Source organism: Egretta garzetta, unplaced genomic scaffold, assembly GCF_000687185.1.
Source record: "Egretta garzetta isolate BGI_Z169 unplaced genomic scaffold, ASM68718v1 scaffold377, whole genome shotgun sequence".
NCBI lineage: Eukaryota > Metazoa > Chordata > Aves > Pelecaniformes > Ardeidae > Egretta > Egretta garzetta.
Window position 1 is genome coordinate 1161173 of NW_009260339.1, and position 19482 is coordinate 1180654.

The 19482-nt window shown below is 37.0% G+C and overlaps 1 protein-coding gene across 1 annotated transcript in view; it reads right to left on the bottom strand.

Annotated features, from left to right (window-relative positions):
* Positions 1-19482, bottom strand: part of COG6 (component of oligomeric golgi complex 6) — a 60680-nt gene that overhangs the window by 6465 nt on the left and 34733 nt on the right. Inside the window, exons 12-18 of the mRNA XM_009642623.2 lie at positions 19347-19438; positions 17471-17588; positions 7520-7651; positions 6814-6981; positions 4746-4853; positions 3154-3207; positions 516-595 (exon numbers count right to left, since the gene is read on the bottom strand). Coding sequence (XP_009640918.1) covers positions 516-595; positions 3154-3207; positions 4746-4853; positions 6814-6981; positions 7520-7651; positions 17471-17588; positions 19347-19438 — 752 coding nt within the window. The remainder of the gene's footprint in view (positions 1-515; positions 596-3153; positions 3208-4745; positions 4854-6813; positions 6982-7519; positions 7652-17470; positions 17589-19346; positions 19439-19482) is intronic.

The following is a 19482-nucleotide window of genomic DNA, read 5'->3' on the forward strand; positions in this document are numbered from 1 at the left end:
GAAATCACTATTAAAAAAATCACATTAGGTGAAAAGTAAAGTAATCTCAGCACAATATTCAATGAGACAGAACGCCAATACTCTACAGCAGAAGCCAACAAAGTTGAAAATTCTAGACCTGACGGAGCAGTGGGGATAAAAGGAATCTTGAGTGGAGAATTACATACTTCATCTGTCTTTGGAACGCTTACAAAATAGTTCTAAACAATTTACAACTAAGTTGACAAAATACTGCCGTCACAGCGGAACATGTTCAAAATAGATGAATGTAGTTCATTTGATGGTGTCCGTTAAATCAAGAGTAAGTACTTGAGAAAGTTACAGAATTACATATTCCTCACTGCTTGTTCAAAAAGAGGAGAGTCAGAACAAAACTGAATTGTGACCTGAAGGACAATGCAAATATGATCACAGCTGGTAACTTGAATTCTCATTATGATTCACTAAAACCTAATCAAATTCATCTTTATGATTATTATGCAGGCATAATAGAAATTCAAAGGTAAGGTACTTACTTCACAGTGGCACTCAGAAGGAAATTCAGCTGGGACATTAACAGACTATCTGGAGCAGACAGATAGCGATCAAACTGAGCCTAGGGGTGGGGGAAAGAGAATACGAGATCAACATATTAAGAAATTGCTGTTATGTGAAAATAGGTAAAAACACAGATCTCTGAGAAGTGATTACATTAAAATGGCACATTCTTATTTGATAAAATTTACTCTTTTTATATATTTACGACAGAGTCAAACATAATAGTTTAATGTAGAACTTACTACTCCAAACCAAATGTCTAACTTCTGTCACCAAAATTTTAAGTTTCTGACTCTGAGGAGTATGGGTGAAGGGGCAAATAATGAGAATCCAGCTTCCATAATTATCCATCTAAGTTTCCTACGCAGGTGCTGCACATATGCATGCACTTCTGCAGATCAGACCTTGTCTGTTCAGTGCAGAGGGAATACAGTAGCCTCCAGACAGAAATCTAGTCTGTCCAAGTTAGACATCTTGCCCCGTTCTTTCTACATGTTTCTTTTTACATTTTTTTTTTACTTTTTGGCAGGGAGTCGCTGCTTAACAATCTAATGAGCACTTAGGTTGGGAAAAACAAGAGCAAGGGATGTAGTTCAGGCTCCTTGAACTAATTTTAGGCCTACTTCTCCTCCTCCATATAATACAGTAAAAATAATTGTGGTGCTTCAATTCGAGTAGTTTGGAGAGGAAAACACCAAGAAAGAATACTACTGCTGTCTTCAACTATCTACCAGAGAAGTTGTAGATGCCCCATCCCTGGAAGTGTTTCAAGGTCAGGTCAGATGAGGCTTTGAGCAATCTGATCTACTGAAAAATGTCCCTGCCCATGGTAGGGGGGTTGGACAGATGATCTTTAAAGGCCCCTTCCAACCCAAACCATTCTATGATTCTACGATCAAATGGGTGACTAAAAGTCTTCTCACAGGTGAAAACATGAGGAATACTGGGCACATATTACACTAAGGAAAATTCAGATTCATTCTATGATTCTATGATTAGATAGAGGAAAAATTCTCACCAGCAGCATCATCAAACACTGAACAGGTTACCCAGAAAAGTGTCAATCAAACACTTAACAAGTTACTCAGAAAAGCTGTATAATCTCCATCCTTGGAATTACTCACTCAGACAGGGCCCTAGGCAACTTTATCTAATGATGGCAACCTTCCTAAACACTGGATGAATCTTCTCAAGCTGGTAAACCCTACAATCCACATCCATCCATCATTTAAACATACAAAAAGTGGGCACAAATGACCAATGAAGTCACGAGTTAACTTTTTGGGGTTATCTGCCCTCTTCAGAAAGCAAGGGAGCTTTAGCTGAGAGGTATGGACTTTACTGGAACAGCATTTATAAGCACATGTGAACAACTTAAAAGGCTGGCACCCAGCAAACTTTCAGGTTAAGTTGGGAGGCAGTGAATCTGCCTGCAAGCATGCCCTCCACATGGTTTAAATCCTGGGAAGCCAGATTAGGCTGATAGATAGGATTTAGGTGGGTTTGGTTTCAGCACACTGGGTTCCATTCTAAGTGTGTTCACACAAGCAGACACTGAAGTAACAAAGAAAATAAAACAATTGGATTCTTCTCTAACTACTCAAGTAAAAATTATTGTGTACTGCTACAGGTAGCAGAGTTACATATATATAATATAAAGAGATGGTCTCCAAGCTGCAGTCTTTAAATTCCTCATTGGTCTGTAAGACCATGATAAATAGAGGATATATTAAATGCAAAATTTATAAATATTTATAAGAATGCATGCTGATCTGAGTAAATCACTGAGTGCTCTGTGCCAGAGTTCTGTTCATTCAACCAGCTTGGGAATCACAGGTTTAAAACCTGAACAGAGAAAAGCAGGCTACAGTGACGCAACTAGGATGGATTCAACATAGGATTTTTTTAAAAAACTTTTTAAAAAAATTTCTTCTAGAAAGACCTTTCTTTTTTTTTATGGGGGTATATATGTACTGCTGGATGAGCGGGCCTTATTTACAGTTAAACTTTCAGGATAAAGCTAAACTTGGCTAAGCAAGAAGAGTGACAGATCATACATTTCTGCCTACTGAACTGTGATATTGCTATCTCTATGCAAAATAGCCTTCACACACTCTAAGAAAAAATATCAGCTGATAATTTGTTTTAAAATATATTGTAGCTTTCAACTTAAAAAATATAACTATGACATATGCCCAGCACCTAACTTCTGAGTTTAGCTGAACTATTTGCATAAAATCAAAGCCTTAGGACTAAAACTATAAATGACAGCAGAACCTATATTTCAAAGCATACAGGCAAAAAAGAAACTTTGGTGATTAAAACTAATTAGAGCTAAGTATTTGCTTTTAGCAATTTAAGATGACTCATGGGATAGCATTCTTGTAAGTAAAGTTCTGGTTCTCAAAGCTTATAAACTAATATCCTATTACTACCCATTCATAAATAATTTATGTATTTATTACTTCAAGTGGTCAAATTACTACAAATGAAGAAAGTATTCCCAGACACATAATTCAGCTATTCTTAGAGAGTATCTGCTACATCGCATAATTAGTAGTGTTCTTTCCCACGTCACAGCATCACCACCATAATATGAAATTATAAAATGCTTACCATTGCAACCTTCAGGGACACAGAATCCATACTTGGCAAATTTGAAAGAGGACCCTAAGAATCAGTAGTCAGAGAGGAGGGAAAAGAAGGTCATACTAGCATATGGGAAAAGATAAGAAATAATAAATTCTACAATCACTTCAGTAATAAATTGTTATTTGGTCCTGCTACAGGATCTTAAATGTTTGGAAACTGAATCACCATATCAATACTGAAATGCTGTAACAGTTCATTTGTATTCCACTGCTCTCAGATTAAAAACTCAGAATACTGAGTTCTTAGTATGTCCTTTCAAGTCCTTTTCTTCCTTCTACACCATTAAACAATAAACCCCCCAAAAAGCCTTCCACAGGTCTAGGATAAAAACTGAACTGCAAACTGGTCACATCCCCTTGGTGTTCCAGAATTACAGAGGACAACTTCCCTCTATTCATCTGTTCCAGGACTGTGCAGAATTCAAGCCTACTTCCCAGTAAATCTTCTGTGCTGGTATGGCACTACAATGTACACATGGTGCCTAACCCCCTAGCAAATCCTGTGACAACTTCACCTCTGCATCCAGGTAGCTGGACAAATATAAACGAAAATTGCTACATTCCATTAACAATCTGCCCTGGTTGACTTGGAATTGGTTTTAGAACAGGAGATAGGCTCATGAATAGGAAACCAAGCTGAGTTATTAATCAGATTATTTATAAATCTATTTATACATATTTATACATAAAAATCTGTTGAGTTTGGGCACTTTATGCAAAATTATTGGCTGAAGAAACAACATAAAGCCCTCCAACAGCCTTCTGCTTTCTCCAGAAAACACTGTTCTTCACCTTCACAAAAGACCACAAAAGGACGCAGGCACAGCTGAAGGGAAGCAGGGCTGTATTAACACCTCTCACGTAACAACTGCGGTTCACGAGAAAGGATGAGTGTGAGGTCTGAATTCCAGTTTGCAGCTCATTCTAAGAAATCTCAAGTTTTCACTTTTAGAATCTCACTGTCTGGGTGCTAGAATAGCTAAAGCAATGAATAAGGACAAAAGAAGAAATTATTTCAAATTGCTACTAAACTCATCTGCCAATTTTTCACAGAAGATTAAAGCAGTAATTAACTACTGCATGCAGGGCATCTATCCACTCCATGTGTGGTGCTACAGCATGCAACGGAAGAAACCTGAATGCTACACGCACAGGAGGTCCCGTATGTTCTAGGTGTCGTGGAAGTGTTACACATACTGGTGTTTTAAAGCCAGTTTGACACTTCCTGAGGCATATTAAACTACCTATACATTATTCTGAGAACATACAGGATGTCTGTGGTGTACAGAGCCTGTTGATGGTACACAGATAAGCTGCACAGAAGGACTGTTGCATACTGAACCTGCTAGGCTTGCTGAACATACAGTGTAGGGGGGGGGAAATCTGTAGTTGCAAGGTGCATTTGTATAACAGTCCTGGTCCCACTTGAAAAAAATCAACAGATATTACTGAGCTTTTGCTTTCAGAAGCAGCTTAATTTGCAAAAATTCTAGTGCCAAATTCTTTGAGTTGGTAAGTATGCAGTATCTCCTCCACATGTACATTATATAAGCTCACCTGTTCCGGTTTGTGTTGCTGCACAGAGTTATATATGTAACTCAGACCAGCTCTTGTTAACACGTAGGAAGCTTGTTCATTTATGAGTGTATCTAAATGAGCTTCAATCTGAAATTTTAAGCATAAGGTATTTATAAAATGTGCATGAAAATATTAAATAGAACAAGCTCTGGGGTTAAAAGGTCTAGAAACACAAATAAGAAGAAAAAACACAAATAAGAAGGCAGGTGATCAACAAATAAAGAAAAAAAACAAATGCATACAGCGTAATTATTTTATCCACTTACATCTTCCACACTACAAGGAGCCAATAATAAAAATATAGATAATTCTTTCACCTCTCACTAACAGAAGAACCAATTTTTTTTTGTATTTGTAAATTCAACAGCACCAAAAATTAAGAATGCCAAAGCTCTATAATTTTATTTTGCTATTGTTCTTTGAAAATTTATGATAAAAATCATTCAACTCTTATTTCTAATATTGACAATAGCATGGCAGTTTTATAATAAGAGACAGTCTTTCACAAAGAAGATAAAACTGAAACTAAATCATAATCAGTAATGATTTTAAATTCAATAATGATAAACACGTATTTGAAAAACGTTAGCTGAAAGAACAACAGACAATGTAATTGCAGCTATCAATTTTGTTTTAATTATCTTTATATGAAAAAAGTCATAAACTTATTTTACATTCTTAGTATAATCTTCACTTTGCAGAGAAACCTAATAGATAAATCCAGTCACAGCAGCAGCAATAATTTTTTAGTTTGAGTAGTCTTGGAAAGATATTTGTGTATATATACATTACTACTTCATTTCTACAGATAACTACCCCACATTTAATTTATTTTTCTTCTAATCCTAAAAAAAAAAAAAGCAAAAATGTATAATATATCAAACTCCAGTAAAATGTAAGACTTCAATGTCTGATATTTTAAGAGTTCACCTTTTTACTTCCTAAAATTGTTTAGAAAAACGCACTTTTCTTTTTAAATCAGGAGGAAAATCTTAATATTTCAATTTGGAGATTTTAACTGTCTTAGAGAGTTCTTTTTTCCTATGAAAAATGCTTCTCTTATTAAATATGCCATTCTAACTCCACTTTAATACCTACTTATGTATAATCTTAAAGATATTTTTTCAGTCTGTTCCTGTATTTGTAAAACGTTTGAAGAAAGTAAATGCATAACCTTCAGTTCTACTGCTTATTTGAAGAAGAAATCAATTGCAACATTTACTGTGAAAAAGAAACTCTGCTAATGGAAATTAGAAATGCCTCAGACAGTTTGGTAGCGTTGTCTGTTTGTTTGTTTCAGAGCTAAAAGGTGCTAGAAATTCTAATTAGGAGTAGAAAGAGAAAAATGGCTCACAGCCAATCTTTACTGATGCCTTCAAATAAGATGTTGTGACCTTTTTCCAAGCCCCCCAGCTCCCAAAGCTCTCCTGAGACATATTGCCGAGATGTTCATGTAGCAAAACTATAAATGGGTAGTGCCTAATTTTCCCACGTCAATGTTTTCTAAACTACATTTCCATTTCAAAATGGTACCACATATGAACTACTATCCTGGCATGTTACGTGAAACCAAACAAATGAGAACAGAAAGGTAGAAAGAAGGATTGGAGCAGTAACTTCAGCTATACTATATTCTAGTTTAAAGTAGACGATGATCTAGTATTAATTATATGATGGAATATATAGTCAGCCATTTGACTGAGCTTTCAACTTCCATTCGTTTCTTCTCACAGTTTGCAAATAAATATTAGAATGGTTAGGATAATGAAAACGTTCACTGATACAGGTTTATCTGCAACTAAACCAAACCAAAACAAATCTCCTAATAATTTTTTTTGTCTGTTTAAAACGAAGGATGCTGTGTACTGTAAGCTCTGATACCTGCTACTTGCTTATGGCCTCTGATAAGAAGCCCTCTTATCCCATTTCCCTGATTTAGAATTAACCCAAAGTCAACATTATCAAAGATAAATATGTTCACATCACAACTCAGAGTCTGCAAAAATCAGTAATAAGTTCATTTTCTTTTGGGGCTGTTAAAGCTTACCTGAAACTGCAACATTTCTAGACGTTTGTCAGTGAATTCAAAGAGAGCCAAAGTAGTCTTCATCATATAAAGTGAATTTACCATGAAGGTTGCCATATCAGCTGTCCCCAAATTACTAGCAGACATAGTGCACATCTGTAACAACGGATCCAGCACACAAGACAGAACCTAAAATAGCAAACACACAGAAAAGAGGGAGGGGAGGCAGGAAATCATGTCACACGAGGCTTCTAAGTTCATTCTGTCTCTATCATGTGTTTATTCCCCAAAGCAGAATAAAGAGAAATGAGAGTTTCCAACTGTGAAAGCAGTTTTCTACTGGATTTGTCAGCAGGTGATCAGCTACCATAGTGATGGGAAAAGTATAAAAACCTGAGAACAGATTCCAACCTAGCAGGAGGAAGAGTAACCCAGATTAGATAATTGGTAATTGTGCAATCTTGAGGGTGTATTTACTTAATGGAGTAGTAATTGGATAACGGAATTTAGATACTGCGTCAAGAGTAGCACTCCATACTGTACTGTAATTATCCACTTTGTTAGTCACCCTCTTATTCACATTACAAACTCAGGCTTGGTAGAAAGCTCCAAAATGGGACCAGACAAAAAAGATTAATGTTTCACCCATCTTTTGTGTACCAAGACTAACTTACATATACTTTTTTTTCCCCCCTCTCCTCTTCAGAGCAGTCAAACATTCTTATACCTGCACAAAGTCAGCTTGACGGGCATCCAGCGGAACAACAGATGAGTCGTGAGATGCCAGAACCTCCCGTAGCAAGTTAAGGGTCTGATTTAGTGCAGAGCTTGGGCCAAGATCAGGAGGTGGGAGTTCAACCTGAAGAACAAGATGATCTGTTTGTTGGCTTTTTTTAAATTTCATTTACAGCAAATGTCATCCAATATGTTAACACAAATGCAACCAGCTAATAATAAAATTATGTGAAGCCATGCAGAGAACTTCTTTAATTTGACACTGGGCAAATCTAGCATGTTTCAGGCAATAATTGCCTGCAACTTTCAGCATAACCATCTCATTCAGTGACAAACAAGCAAAACTGAAATTTTCTCCTTTCATTCAGACTGTGCCTATTTTATAATCTAGAGAAACCCAAACACTGCCGGTTTTGGTAGTGAAAAAAATACCTTTGCTAGATTAGGTGCCAAAGAACAGCCACATTGTTGGCACTACTGAGCCCACTTTGAGCAGGATCTCCTGTAAACACTCCAGAATCCAGTGCAGGCAGAGCTCTGGGATATTAGGACCATATTGCAGCAGTTGAATGAAGTTGACCTCTTGACAAGCCTGCACAGCCCTTACCATGCTGAGTATGAGAGCTGCAGTCACAGATGCAACAGCCTTAACCCCTAGCAAGTTTGTACCTTGATTACCAGCACATAAATGAACTGCACAAGCTAACTCATGTACACCTACATAAACTGCAACGACACTGCAAGAACTGGAATGCAGGCCTACCTCAAAAATGAGAATTAGGAATTGCAGATGTTTAAAAAACAGAAGAAAAGTTTGTAAATCTTAAGAGAATAAACAACACTGCAAGAACTGGAATGCAGGCATACCTCAAAAATGAGAATTAGGAAGTGCAGATGTTTAAAAAAGAGAAGAAAAGTTTGTAAATCTTAAGAGAATAAACACACTTTCTGAGTCAAATTATGAAAAGTTGGAGCACCTGAAATGGACTGAAATTCTACGCTATTTTTAACATAGGCTCACATACTTTAGCCCTTCTTTATAACAGGCAGATACCCACTAAACGCTTCATAAAATGTTTATATAATATAAAACCTAGCACATCTCTTTTTCCCAACCCACATTCCTCAGGCTCCACTCCAAAGGTAGTTGCATCTTCTTGTCTTCAATGCTGCCTCAAACTGGCTTCCTGCTGCCTCCAGACCCTTACTACAACCCAGGCTGCTGGCCACGTTTCCTTCTGCCAACAACCCTCTTCCCACCTTCATGTCTCCCGCTTATCCAAGGGCAAACACAGATCTGGCTGGATCATGTGAGAGGAAGGAGACCCCCAGCAATACAGAATAAGCTAACCCTTCAAGGCATAATCTCATTCCAGAAGGATGTAAGGAGAACTAAGTTTGGCTGGGACTGGGACTGGCCTGTGGGGGTGCAGCAGAGCAAGGCAGTGCACACTTCTGCAATGCTCTTAAGACTCCAGCTCGACAAGAAAAGACAATAGCTTTGGATGGATCCCCAAGCCACAGGCAACATGTTCCATGCCTTCCCAAACAAGAAATACTGATTACCAACATGGATGTCTGAGCCTCCAAGGAAGAAGAAAATGTATCAAAGGGGCAGAGGCTGATGGCAAAAGAAACCAAGAAGGAGAGCATAACAGGCATTTTCAGAGTGGAGCATTACAGAGCCTTCTGGAAACGAATCTGTACCTAATGAACACACCACCAGAGAAAGCAGAAACAACTCCCTCTCTTTGGAGCCAGGCCTAGCTTTCACACTTGGTGTGTTTCGAAACATTTGAGATACCACACATGTCCCCACACTGTTACCAAGATGGATCAAACAAAACCTTTTTGCATCCTTCTGAATACAAAGTGTTCCTCTATTCTCACTTTCCAAGAGATCGCATACTGAATTCGAGGAACTATTGGAAAACTAAATCTAACAGGTTCAGAGAACAGTTGTTGTTCACCCTAAGCAGTCTTGAAAGCATAAACCAAATATTCTAGCAATGAAGTAACAGTTAATTCAGAAAGAGGCACTTACTCAGTGCTGATTAGCAGTAAAGTTTACTGAAATTTACAGCACTGAGTGACCTCCTTCTTGTTTATTCTTGTTATTATTAGGGGTATTGATTGTGCCCTGAACACACTGTTCTCAGACCTGAACTGGACCGTGTGCAGGGATATTTTGGCATTAATTTGAGAGTGGAGTTTGATGGAGTCTTCATTTCCACCACACACAGATCACGGCAATGATAATTTCAGGCTTCTTTGCACAGAATTTTTGTCTCCTGAAGTAGCTGATGGTCAGAAGCTACTAAATTGGCTTCATCTTTCATTTAATCTGTTCTTTTAGAAGTCTACCATCTTCTAGATGGGAACAAGGAACAACATTATGGCAGAATAAAATATGGCAAAGAAAAAAGGTTTAGATTGTTAGATTCTATTTGGGTTAGCTTCAGATTTCTGACTACTGCAATAGAGGCAGAATTATCAGTAAATGGAAGGAAAATTAAAGCAGTTCTATATTCATTTTGAAAATTCTAACTTTTTGCACATGAATATATATTGGGGGTTTTTTTCAGAATTAAAGGAAAATTTAAAAACAGCTGTGTCTAATTTATTAAGGAACCTACTGACTTCAATTTGTGAGAGCTAAATTGCTATTCTAACAAAAAAAAATAAATTGATGCCCTGAGTGTTTTACGTGCACTAAAAATTATAATCGATCCTATTTCCAGAAAAATAGATTTGAAATGCATGCTGAATTCTACTTTTGAAGTACCTGCTTCAGCTGCAAGCCAGACAGGAGCTAACTAAAAAATTATCAGAGAAGTTCTGTAGCAGCTAGTTCAACAGCATTAAGACATACTCTAACACAGTATTAAGTGTCTAATCAGTTATAACCAGCAGTTCAGTCATGCAGAAATGAGGCCAACCAGCTGTTCAGCCTTTCAAAGAAAACAAGAAGAAATTCCCAATTTTTAAAATTCTTCTAAAATTACAACAGACACTAAAAGCTGTACATAAGGTTTTGTATAAAAGGTTGTATCTTCATTTAAAGTTCTGCGTATCAATCAGTGGGGAATAGTTACTAAGCCAGTAATCTTCCTCCAAATATACAATGCAGAGCAGGCTTCTCTGCTGATGAGAGCAAGTAGCTCAAAGGATGTCTTGAAGGATTTAACAAACAGCAAAGGAAAATACAGGAAAAAGAAAAGGCAGTATCAATAGTCAAGACGAGAGCGCATGTATGTTAACTGTTCCCTTTCTCATTTACAATGAAGGTTAAATGGAAAAAAAAATGTGCAATTCTTGTTCCTATTAAACACAGTTAATTCTATTAAGGACTGAAGCAGATATTAAGGAGAGCATCTTTGTTAGAAGCTCATTTGTGCATCTGCGAGTACTGAAAATACTGTATAGGCAAGCAATAAAAACTATTTGTATACTCTCCTACTTGAACATTAGAAAGTTAACAGTATAGAAAGTCGTGGACATACTGGAGTGAGTCAAGCAAAGGGCTACAAAGTTCATGAAGGGATTGGAGTATCTCCTACACAAGGACAGGTTGTGTTCAGCCTGGAGAAAAGAAGGTTTGAGGGGGATGTTATCAATATGTATAAATACCTTACAGGAGGGATAAAGAAGAGGGAGACAGACTCTTCTCAGTGGTGTCCAGTGCTAGGTCAAGAGGCAATGGGCACAGATTGAAGCACAGGTACTGTGAGGTTTGTCAAACACTGGAAACAGTTGCACGGTGAGGTTATGGAGTCTCCACCCCCGGAGGTATTAAAAACTCAACTGGAACCAGTCCTGGGCAACCTGCTCTAGATGGCACTCTCTGAGCCAAGATGGCTGGACTAGATGATCGCTAGAGGTGGATGAACTCATCCATTCTGCAATTCTGTGGCACTAGTATTAAATAAAACAAGAAGGTAATTTTAGACACAGAACTCCCCAGGGAAAGCACTGCTTAGAGTGACAGACAAAAGGCTGGTGGCTTTTTTAAAGGCCTAACCAGCTTTTAATACAGTCTTTTAAAAACCTCACTGGCAGGGGGTGGAGACAAAGCACTACAGACGTGGAACCTTGTAGAAAGTTATCTGGATGTTTCATCCTGTCAGTTACAACTGATTAGCATCAACTACAGTTCATTCTACAAATTGAGACAATATTCATCATAGTTAAACAGCAGCAGTCTAAGAAACTTGAGTGCACGTCTACCAGAGAACCTTCGGAGAAGCTGTCCTAAGTTCTTTTGAGTCCTATTAGGATCCTACAGAGATCACCAAAGTAGAATGCCTAATGGCATGCTTTTCTTTTCAGCTATCAGGTTGGTCTTGGAAGAAAAGACAACAGAAAAATTCTTACTAGCTTTGCTTTGTTCACATGGATCCATTCAAAACCACAGCAGCATTCAGATCACAGCATCAACCAGCCTCATTTAACCTGCCCCATATCTGGTTTCCCAGAAACCTAACAGGTTTCTTTCTGACAGAAATCAAATTATGAGGGAGAGGTTTACAGTTATTCCCATGCAATGTTTTAATACCTCTCCCACTGACAAACTTAACAGATAATGTGATCACAGCATTTAATTTGCATATATCTACTCTAAAAAGAACAGCATTGAGGAATAACAATCCCCAAACTTAATTTGGGGTACTCTACTAGTAGTCTTCTAACACAGCTCAGACAGCAGATGACAGGTTAGTTTGGCATAATCTCTCTTTAGTACCCTTATGATAACTCTCATTCCATTTAATTCAGTGTTTGCAATTATTCTTTCCTTTAATAATTGTTCTGGAGTACTACGGAAGCCAGAATAAGGACAGGTGTGCTTGAAATTCCCACTCTCCTAATGTATTAGCAGGTCCAATAAAACATGCTGGCATAGGTTAGTCTAACAGGCCTGTTAAAATGCCTCACCAGGGGACTCATGATTTTCAACGACAATTCTCTCAATATGAGAGAACTGAAAGAGCAGTCCATCCACTCCAGTGCATTAGGCGCTTTGAGCTTTGCTTCCAGCTTCATTGGAACAGTTTCTGTTGTTTTGATAATTATTTTCATTTAGTATTTTCTCCTGAATCTATCATCATCTGTAAAATGGTAATCTGTACCAGGCTGTTCTTCATTAGATCCAGATAAGTGAGTAACACAAGCAGAATCCCAAATCCCTAAACATTTGATTTATTGGCACAGGGTCAAGGGAAACAAGTAAAAGGATAAGGATCAAACCTATAATTCCGATCTGCTTTACCAGCATGGCTGGGTCCAAGAAAGCTAAAAAGAAACAAATGCAAACGTGATTTTTCAGCACAGGGACACTAACATTGGCCAAAAAAACATTCTGGTTGAACCAAGAACCAGAACAAACCAATTGTTAGCAGAGCTAGAAAGTACTGGCAAGACTGCCCAACCTTGCCTCGGAAGGATAAAAGCCAACAATGCAAAGGAGAGACAACGCTTGCAGTAAAAGCTGATGCACTGAACCTTCAGTGACATGGGAGAAGGGTGGTGATGCACAATTTCTGTATCATGTCAGCATTGAGCTCTATGACGACCTGAGAATCTCAAAGCTGTGAATGGCATCTTAAACCCTGAAAACAAAGTGGCTTTGCAATTACTCTGTTACCAAGCTTCATGACAGGTTTCAAGGAGTATCAGAGCCAAAGAGACTCCCTTGTGTATTGCCTTTCTTTGATAACAATGGACGTGTTTTCAGGCAGGATGCTGAATATTTCTGTTACATAGATTTCAGATTGTAAAGAGCTCCCTGAGACGTCTGAATGAGAACACCATAAAAAGGTTTCTCAGACTGAAGAGTCTCAAGTTGTGAGAACTGCTGACTACCTTATTTTCAGATTACAACCAGGATGCTTGAGATTTTCTGATGTAACAAAAAAAAATGTTCGTAGGAAAGTGCTTCTGAGCAAGCCAGTAAGTACTCTGAAGTAACCAGGGATTTCCCTGTATCATTTACACTGATGGCTTGACAACCAAGAGGGAGAATCCTGATCTAAGACCACCTTTAAGTTTCCATACAGCTCTGTGCTTGTGACACTCCTTATGTAATACGGGACTCTTCTCAAAAATAGATGTGAAGAGGAAGCTATTTTCTTGTCCTAGAAAGAAGAGCCTGAAGTCTCAGTTTCCCATTGTGCTTCAGAAATTAAATCCCAGGCAGTTTGAAGGCAGTGCTCAACTCAGCATAATCAATAACCTAGGGAATTAAATTGTCTGTGGTGATGAGGACATCCTGTCATTCCTACACATCCAAAGGAAGGGATCTTAAGGAGTTAGCAGATTTAGTGAAACCTGCTTTGTCTAAAAAAAGTTCCCAACTAGCTATACTTAAGAGAAAGATTTCCTTAAATACTATTCTGGTCTATCAACTACTAGATAGACTGTAGATATTAAAAAAGCATACCACAGCAAGACACAGTGACACACCAGTGTTTCTAGACAGTTCTCCCTACACTACAGCACAAGAGAATTTGCACAGGGCTAAAGAGACTCCTGTCAAGTTACAAATTCACTGGTAATTATGACTTAAGTCTTCTGGATTTTGTAGCTACAAACAGCAATTAAGAAAACACTTACATTCTCTTTAAATTGAATAAAAATTGTAGAATTAAATTCCATTCAGAATTTCTTGCTTACGATTTTCAGATTATCAGCAACAACTGATGATACTGAGGGAATACTATCATTAAAATGGTGTAACTCACACAGGCTATATTCATCACTTAAGTTTATAGAAATAATAGTATTTTTTTATTTAAGAACACCTTGTATTTTAATTTATTTCCAAAGTTATTTAAATTTCCTTAAGAAACATATTTTAATCAAAGTAATGGAGAGCTGATATTCTTTGAAACAGGCTTATCAATGCCTTAAGATGCAAAAAACAAGCGGAAATAAGGAACCATGATTTCCAGACTGTCCAAGTGAAAAGTAATTTACTGATTTTACAAGTGAGTATTCTCTTTGTGCCTAACAGGAGCAGCCATGAAGCCTTTGCAATTGTATATGTAAGCACGAAGGGACTATTTTCCAGTGCCTTAATCTTCTCTGAAAAAAAAAATAAATCTGGAAGCAGTTGCAGTGCATACAGAGCTGGTAAAAAGGTTGAGATGGGAAGAGAATCCTACTAACACATATACACAACTTTGGTCTGAACACACATTAATAAAAAGGATGATAAAAAGCAACCTTGAGATTCCTCAAAATGTAAAAGGATTGTGACATTTGCTACTAAATTAATGAAGATATTTGAAAACGCATAAAAGCTGGTTATCTGTATAGTAACACACAATAAACTAAGTAACAGAAAAATTAAATTTATGATAAAATAGGGTCTTTATCTCATGGAAACAAATGTTTCTTTGAGTGTAATTCAGCCTATTAAGTTTGTATTCTTTGTGAAGTAAAACTAATTTCAGTCATGAGGAGATAAAACATCATTCTACCAATTCAGTAGTCCACTTATAAAGGGAAATAATATAAGGTGCTTCAGAGGACTGTCTAAAACTCTCAGTTACAAGAACTACACATCAGTGCAGTAAGACTCCTTCTCACCCACAGAGTCACCTCATTGTTAATTCCTGAAGCACAGGAATGTGGATGCCTTTGTTACTCATATATTTAATCCTCTTCTGAGTCTCTTTAAGCTTTTGACCTCAATTATATCCTGAGGAAAGATCTCCATAGGGCATATATGCAATGTAAAATTTTCAACGTTTCAGATTTAATTTATAAAAAGTGTTATGAGAAAGAGCAACACTGCGATCTTTTTACATTACATGGTATGCTCGGTATGCCATTTGTTATTCATAACCAAGTGCCATGGAAGGTGGCAGTGCCATCACTGCCTTCATTTAACATCAGTAAAACTAAATTAGACACCTTTATAAAACAATGGCAGTGTCTAGAGCCAGTTACAGCCAGGCTGGAGGCTGAAGGAAGGGGAACTAAGAGGGCAAAGAGGAATCCACAACCTTCCCATAGCGGCCATACAAAGAATACACACTATGAACTGGGGGATCACAATCCTTTATCATTCCTTCTTCTCCTGAATTCTACTTGTCTCTAAACTGAAAATAGCATATTGCCCAAACCACAAGTACAAAGATTTTGAGTTATGTGAACAGAAAAATTATGCTGGATCTTGTTTGAGTACAGACGTATGACCCAGCAGGATAGATAAAACAGAGCTAAATACAACAGAGATGAACACAGACCTGTCTTACAGTTTCAAGCCAAGAAAATGTCTTTCCTTAAGCATGACTTTGTTTGCACATTCTTTGTAAGTAAAGAGCAGTCATCTATTTTTGCTAAGGTCCACCACTGATTTCTCTTCATAAAAGGAACAAGTACACAGATATTTTCTTTTAGCTTACATATTAGGAAATAAAACATTCTGAGGAATTCATATACAGCGATCATATGCCTACAGCAAGCCGTAAGCTTTTTTTTTTTGGTAAATTCATACTGTCCCAGTCCTTTGTACATTTTATGAATTCAAACTTTAACTGACCTTTGAAGAAGCATTAGTAGCAGAGGAACTACTACTCCAATGACACTGTATTCAAATGGAAATACCCCATGACAACAATGTACTAAGTGGACTTTAGTAGTATGGACTGTGGGTGGTAGCAACTGAGGAGTCACCTGATTAATGAAAGAAACTACTTAAAGGATTCACTATAGGAGGATATACGGAAAAGAAGATGAGGAGGAACAACTGATCCTTTGAGAAAGTCATTCCTCAGCCCTTGCAGAAAGACAGGAAATTAGGACCAGACACAAACTGTGCAGAATGAGAAAACTTCTTTAAGACCACAGAACAACACTGACCAAACTCAGAAAATCCCACTGAACGGCCAGTGAACTACAAGACTTCGCACAAAGAATAGTTTCTTTAAATCTATGCACTTTTTGTTTCTTTCTTGTAAGTTAAGTACAAATAATTTACAAATACACTTATAAAACTACACTGTTTTCCACTTTTCAAACTTTTTTTTTAATCTGGAAAAAACAGTAAAGTGAGGGCTTTTTTGAACTCTAGGGTTGTGCAATAACTAGGAATAAAGAAAGGCATCTCTTCCTTGTTTTAGGGCCTAGTCAACTCATCACATCTCAGTCAGAGATACTGGATGAAGATCAAAACCCCAGGAAATGGAGAGGATGTGTAGCCTAATGATTTTCTTTTACTTTGCTTAGATTTTAGAAAGGTGGATGGGCGGATCCACCAACAGCAACATGATATACAGCAGGGAGAATTTAACAAGAACTGTATTAGGTACGGAACGGTGGGAAGTTCGCTGAAATGCAATTCAAAGAGATCCCAGGAGAGGGAAAGATACCAGGAAAGTGATTCTGGCTTAGGTACAGTTTGGTATAACAAATGCATATTCTGTTTTTAACAGCAGACATGTTCATGGGGTAAAACTATTTTTATAAAGGACAAAAAAGCCCAAGTTTTGTTTTTATTTAGCTTACCATCTTGAAATATACTTCATAACTTCAAGAAAGGAATTATGCACATGAGTAATTAACTATTGATCTGATGATGCATTAATACAAACTATCCAGCTCAATCAGCTGACTTTGCTGTATTGCACTTGGGGAAATTTCCTGATTTTTTGCTTGTCATAGATTTTAAAAACATGTAAACTGCTCTGTTGCTCTGTAACAAATGCTGCTAACAACATTATTTTAGCTGTATTTTCACAAAAATAAAAGTTAGAAGAATTAAAATATAGACAGGAAACTTTTAGATGTAGTTCCATAGCTAGAACATAGAAACTACAAAACTTCAATTTTAGGAAAAGCTGGCAAATAAAACAGCCATCCATCTAATAATCTTACTATACAAAAGGGAAGTGGAAGTGTGTGTTTTGTAACATGAAAGCTGTATGATTTTGAAACAAACCTTGTCCATTAGTTTACTTGCATGAAGACTCAGGCTATTAAAGAATATCTTCTTGCTCAACAAATGCATTTCTTCAATTGTTGTCAACAGTGTGGCTGCACTGTTTCCTACAATACCACTGAAAACAAAATTAAGATTAATTAAATAATCTGACAGTTGGAACATGGCAGGGTTGGAGAGTTTAGACAGCATTTCAAATACAATTTTTTCAACATTGAAAATTTACAATAAATTACTGTAGGGAACAGTCCTCCATATAAACTGAGAGATTCACTCACAAGGTGACTGTGAGAAAAAGCATTATCAACTATGTCATTAGGCAGATATTAAGTGCAGGCTATCTAAAGCTCTGCACAAACCTTTTAGTAGCAATCTAAAATTTACTGTATTTTTGTTTTGTTATTATGTAAATCTACTTCTGTTACAGAAAATAGATTACATAAACATAAAGGGTTGATAACTTTACTGTGTGAAACTGTCCTTTAGGGATAGTATCATCTTTTTTGTTTCTTCATTGTGATGTTAGGCATCTCCAAAAAACCAAGAACTCATACCTCGTTATTCCAAGTGTCAAGTTATTATACTTGACATTATACATGAATACCACATAAACTTTAAATGACCCTACGTGACTATGCACTTCTCATGGATATACCGTCTAAAGTAAAAGCACTTCTAAGCTACAAAAACGGCAGTAAAAATTCATTGCATCTTAATAGGATTAATTTAAACTTGTAGCTTGATTTTCAGATTATAATCTTGTTGTATTTAATAGACTATTTCTCAAATTGGATTTTCCCTTCATTAGTCAGGTGCGCTTCCTCTATACAGAGGAAATTATTCAGCTGACAGAAGGTACCTCAGTAGTCTCTAACAATGTATTGTTATCAAGACAGAAACCAACAGATAAGACTGCCTAAGACCCTCCATTTTAACATCACATTTTCAATTGCACGAAGCTTTATAACCACTGTGAAACACAAACTCTGGAGACCAAAAAATCACAGCAAAAATCTTTCAGCTGTTTTGACAGTGAGACTAGGAATAAAATATGTTTTGTTCCATATTATAAAAGAAAAAAAAAAAGTCTCATATGTGTTGTACCACAGAGCTGTAGTGCCATCAAAATTGAGGATTTTAAATACAGTGGGAGATGCCCAAGAACCACTTACCCCCGTCTGCCCAACATCTGAATGTCTTTTCAGACAGAAAAGAAGCTCAAATATTAATATTAGTGATTCTAGTTCTTGGAAGTTGAGTTCAAGGTTGTGGAGGAGAATTTTCCTGCTATTGCTGTTTCTAACCAACAGGAACCACTGCAAATGACACAATGCATAAAACCAGAGATTCTGGCTTTTCTCCAGTTTCTGTGTTCCTGGTGGCATCTGGCAGGTCAGAAGATGATTGGTGCACCTTCAAACAGCAAGATACGGAATGGCGCAAGTATCTTCCCAATAGAACAATGCAAGCGCATAATTAGAATAAATGGTATCCAAACATAGGTGTTTCAGGAAGAAAAGAAAAATTTAAGTTCTAGAGATAACTTAATTCTAGCATTTTCTCAAAGGGGACTTGACTTTGTCACCTTAAATGATTTGTGTAGTTTGCGGGTTTTTTCCATACTACTTGTATCTACACAAAACAATAAAGAAACAGTTTCTGTGGCAAATTGATGCTATATTCCAAAGCAGATTCCACATGACTTGAAGAGTGACAAAAGATAAATGGCACCTCCCTGGTACCATGCATGTTTCTCCTTGATTCCATACTACGGAGCAAAAACTAAGCCACGAAAATACTCTTTTTACTATATTAATATCTACATATACAATAAGAAAAAAGAGCCATCTTTAACACACTTTGTAATTTTGCATACCTGATTGTATGGTGGTAGAACTTGAGAAGATTAGAAATCTTATACAGTAAAACTGCTCCTGGCTCAGCAACAATGACCTGCTCAATTCTAACCTGCAGAATAAAGAAATACAAGCATCCTTCAGGTTGTACATTCC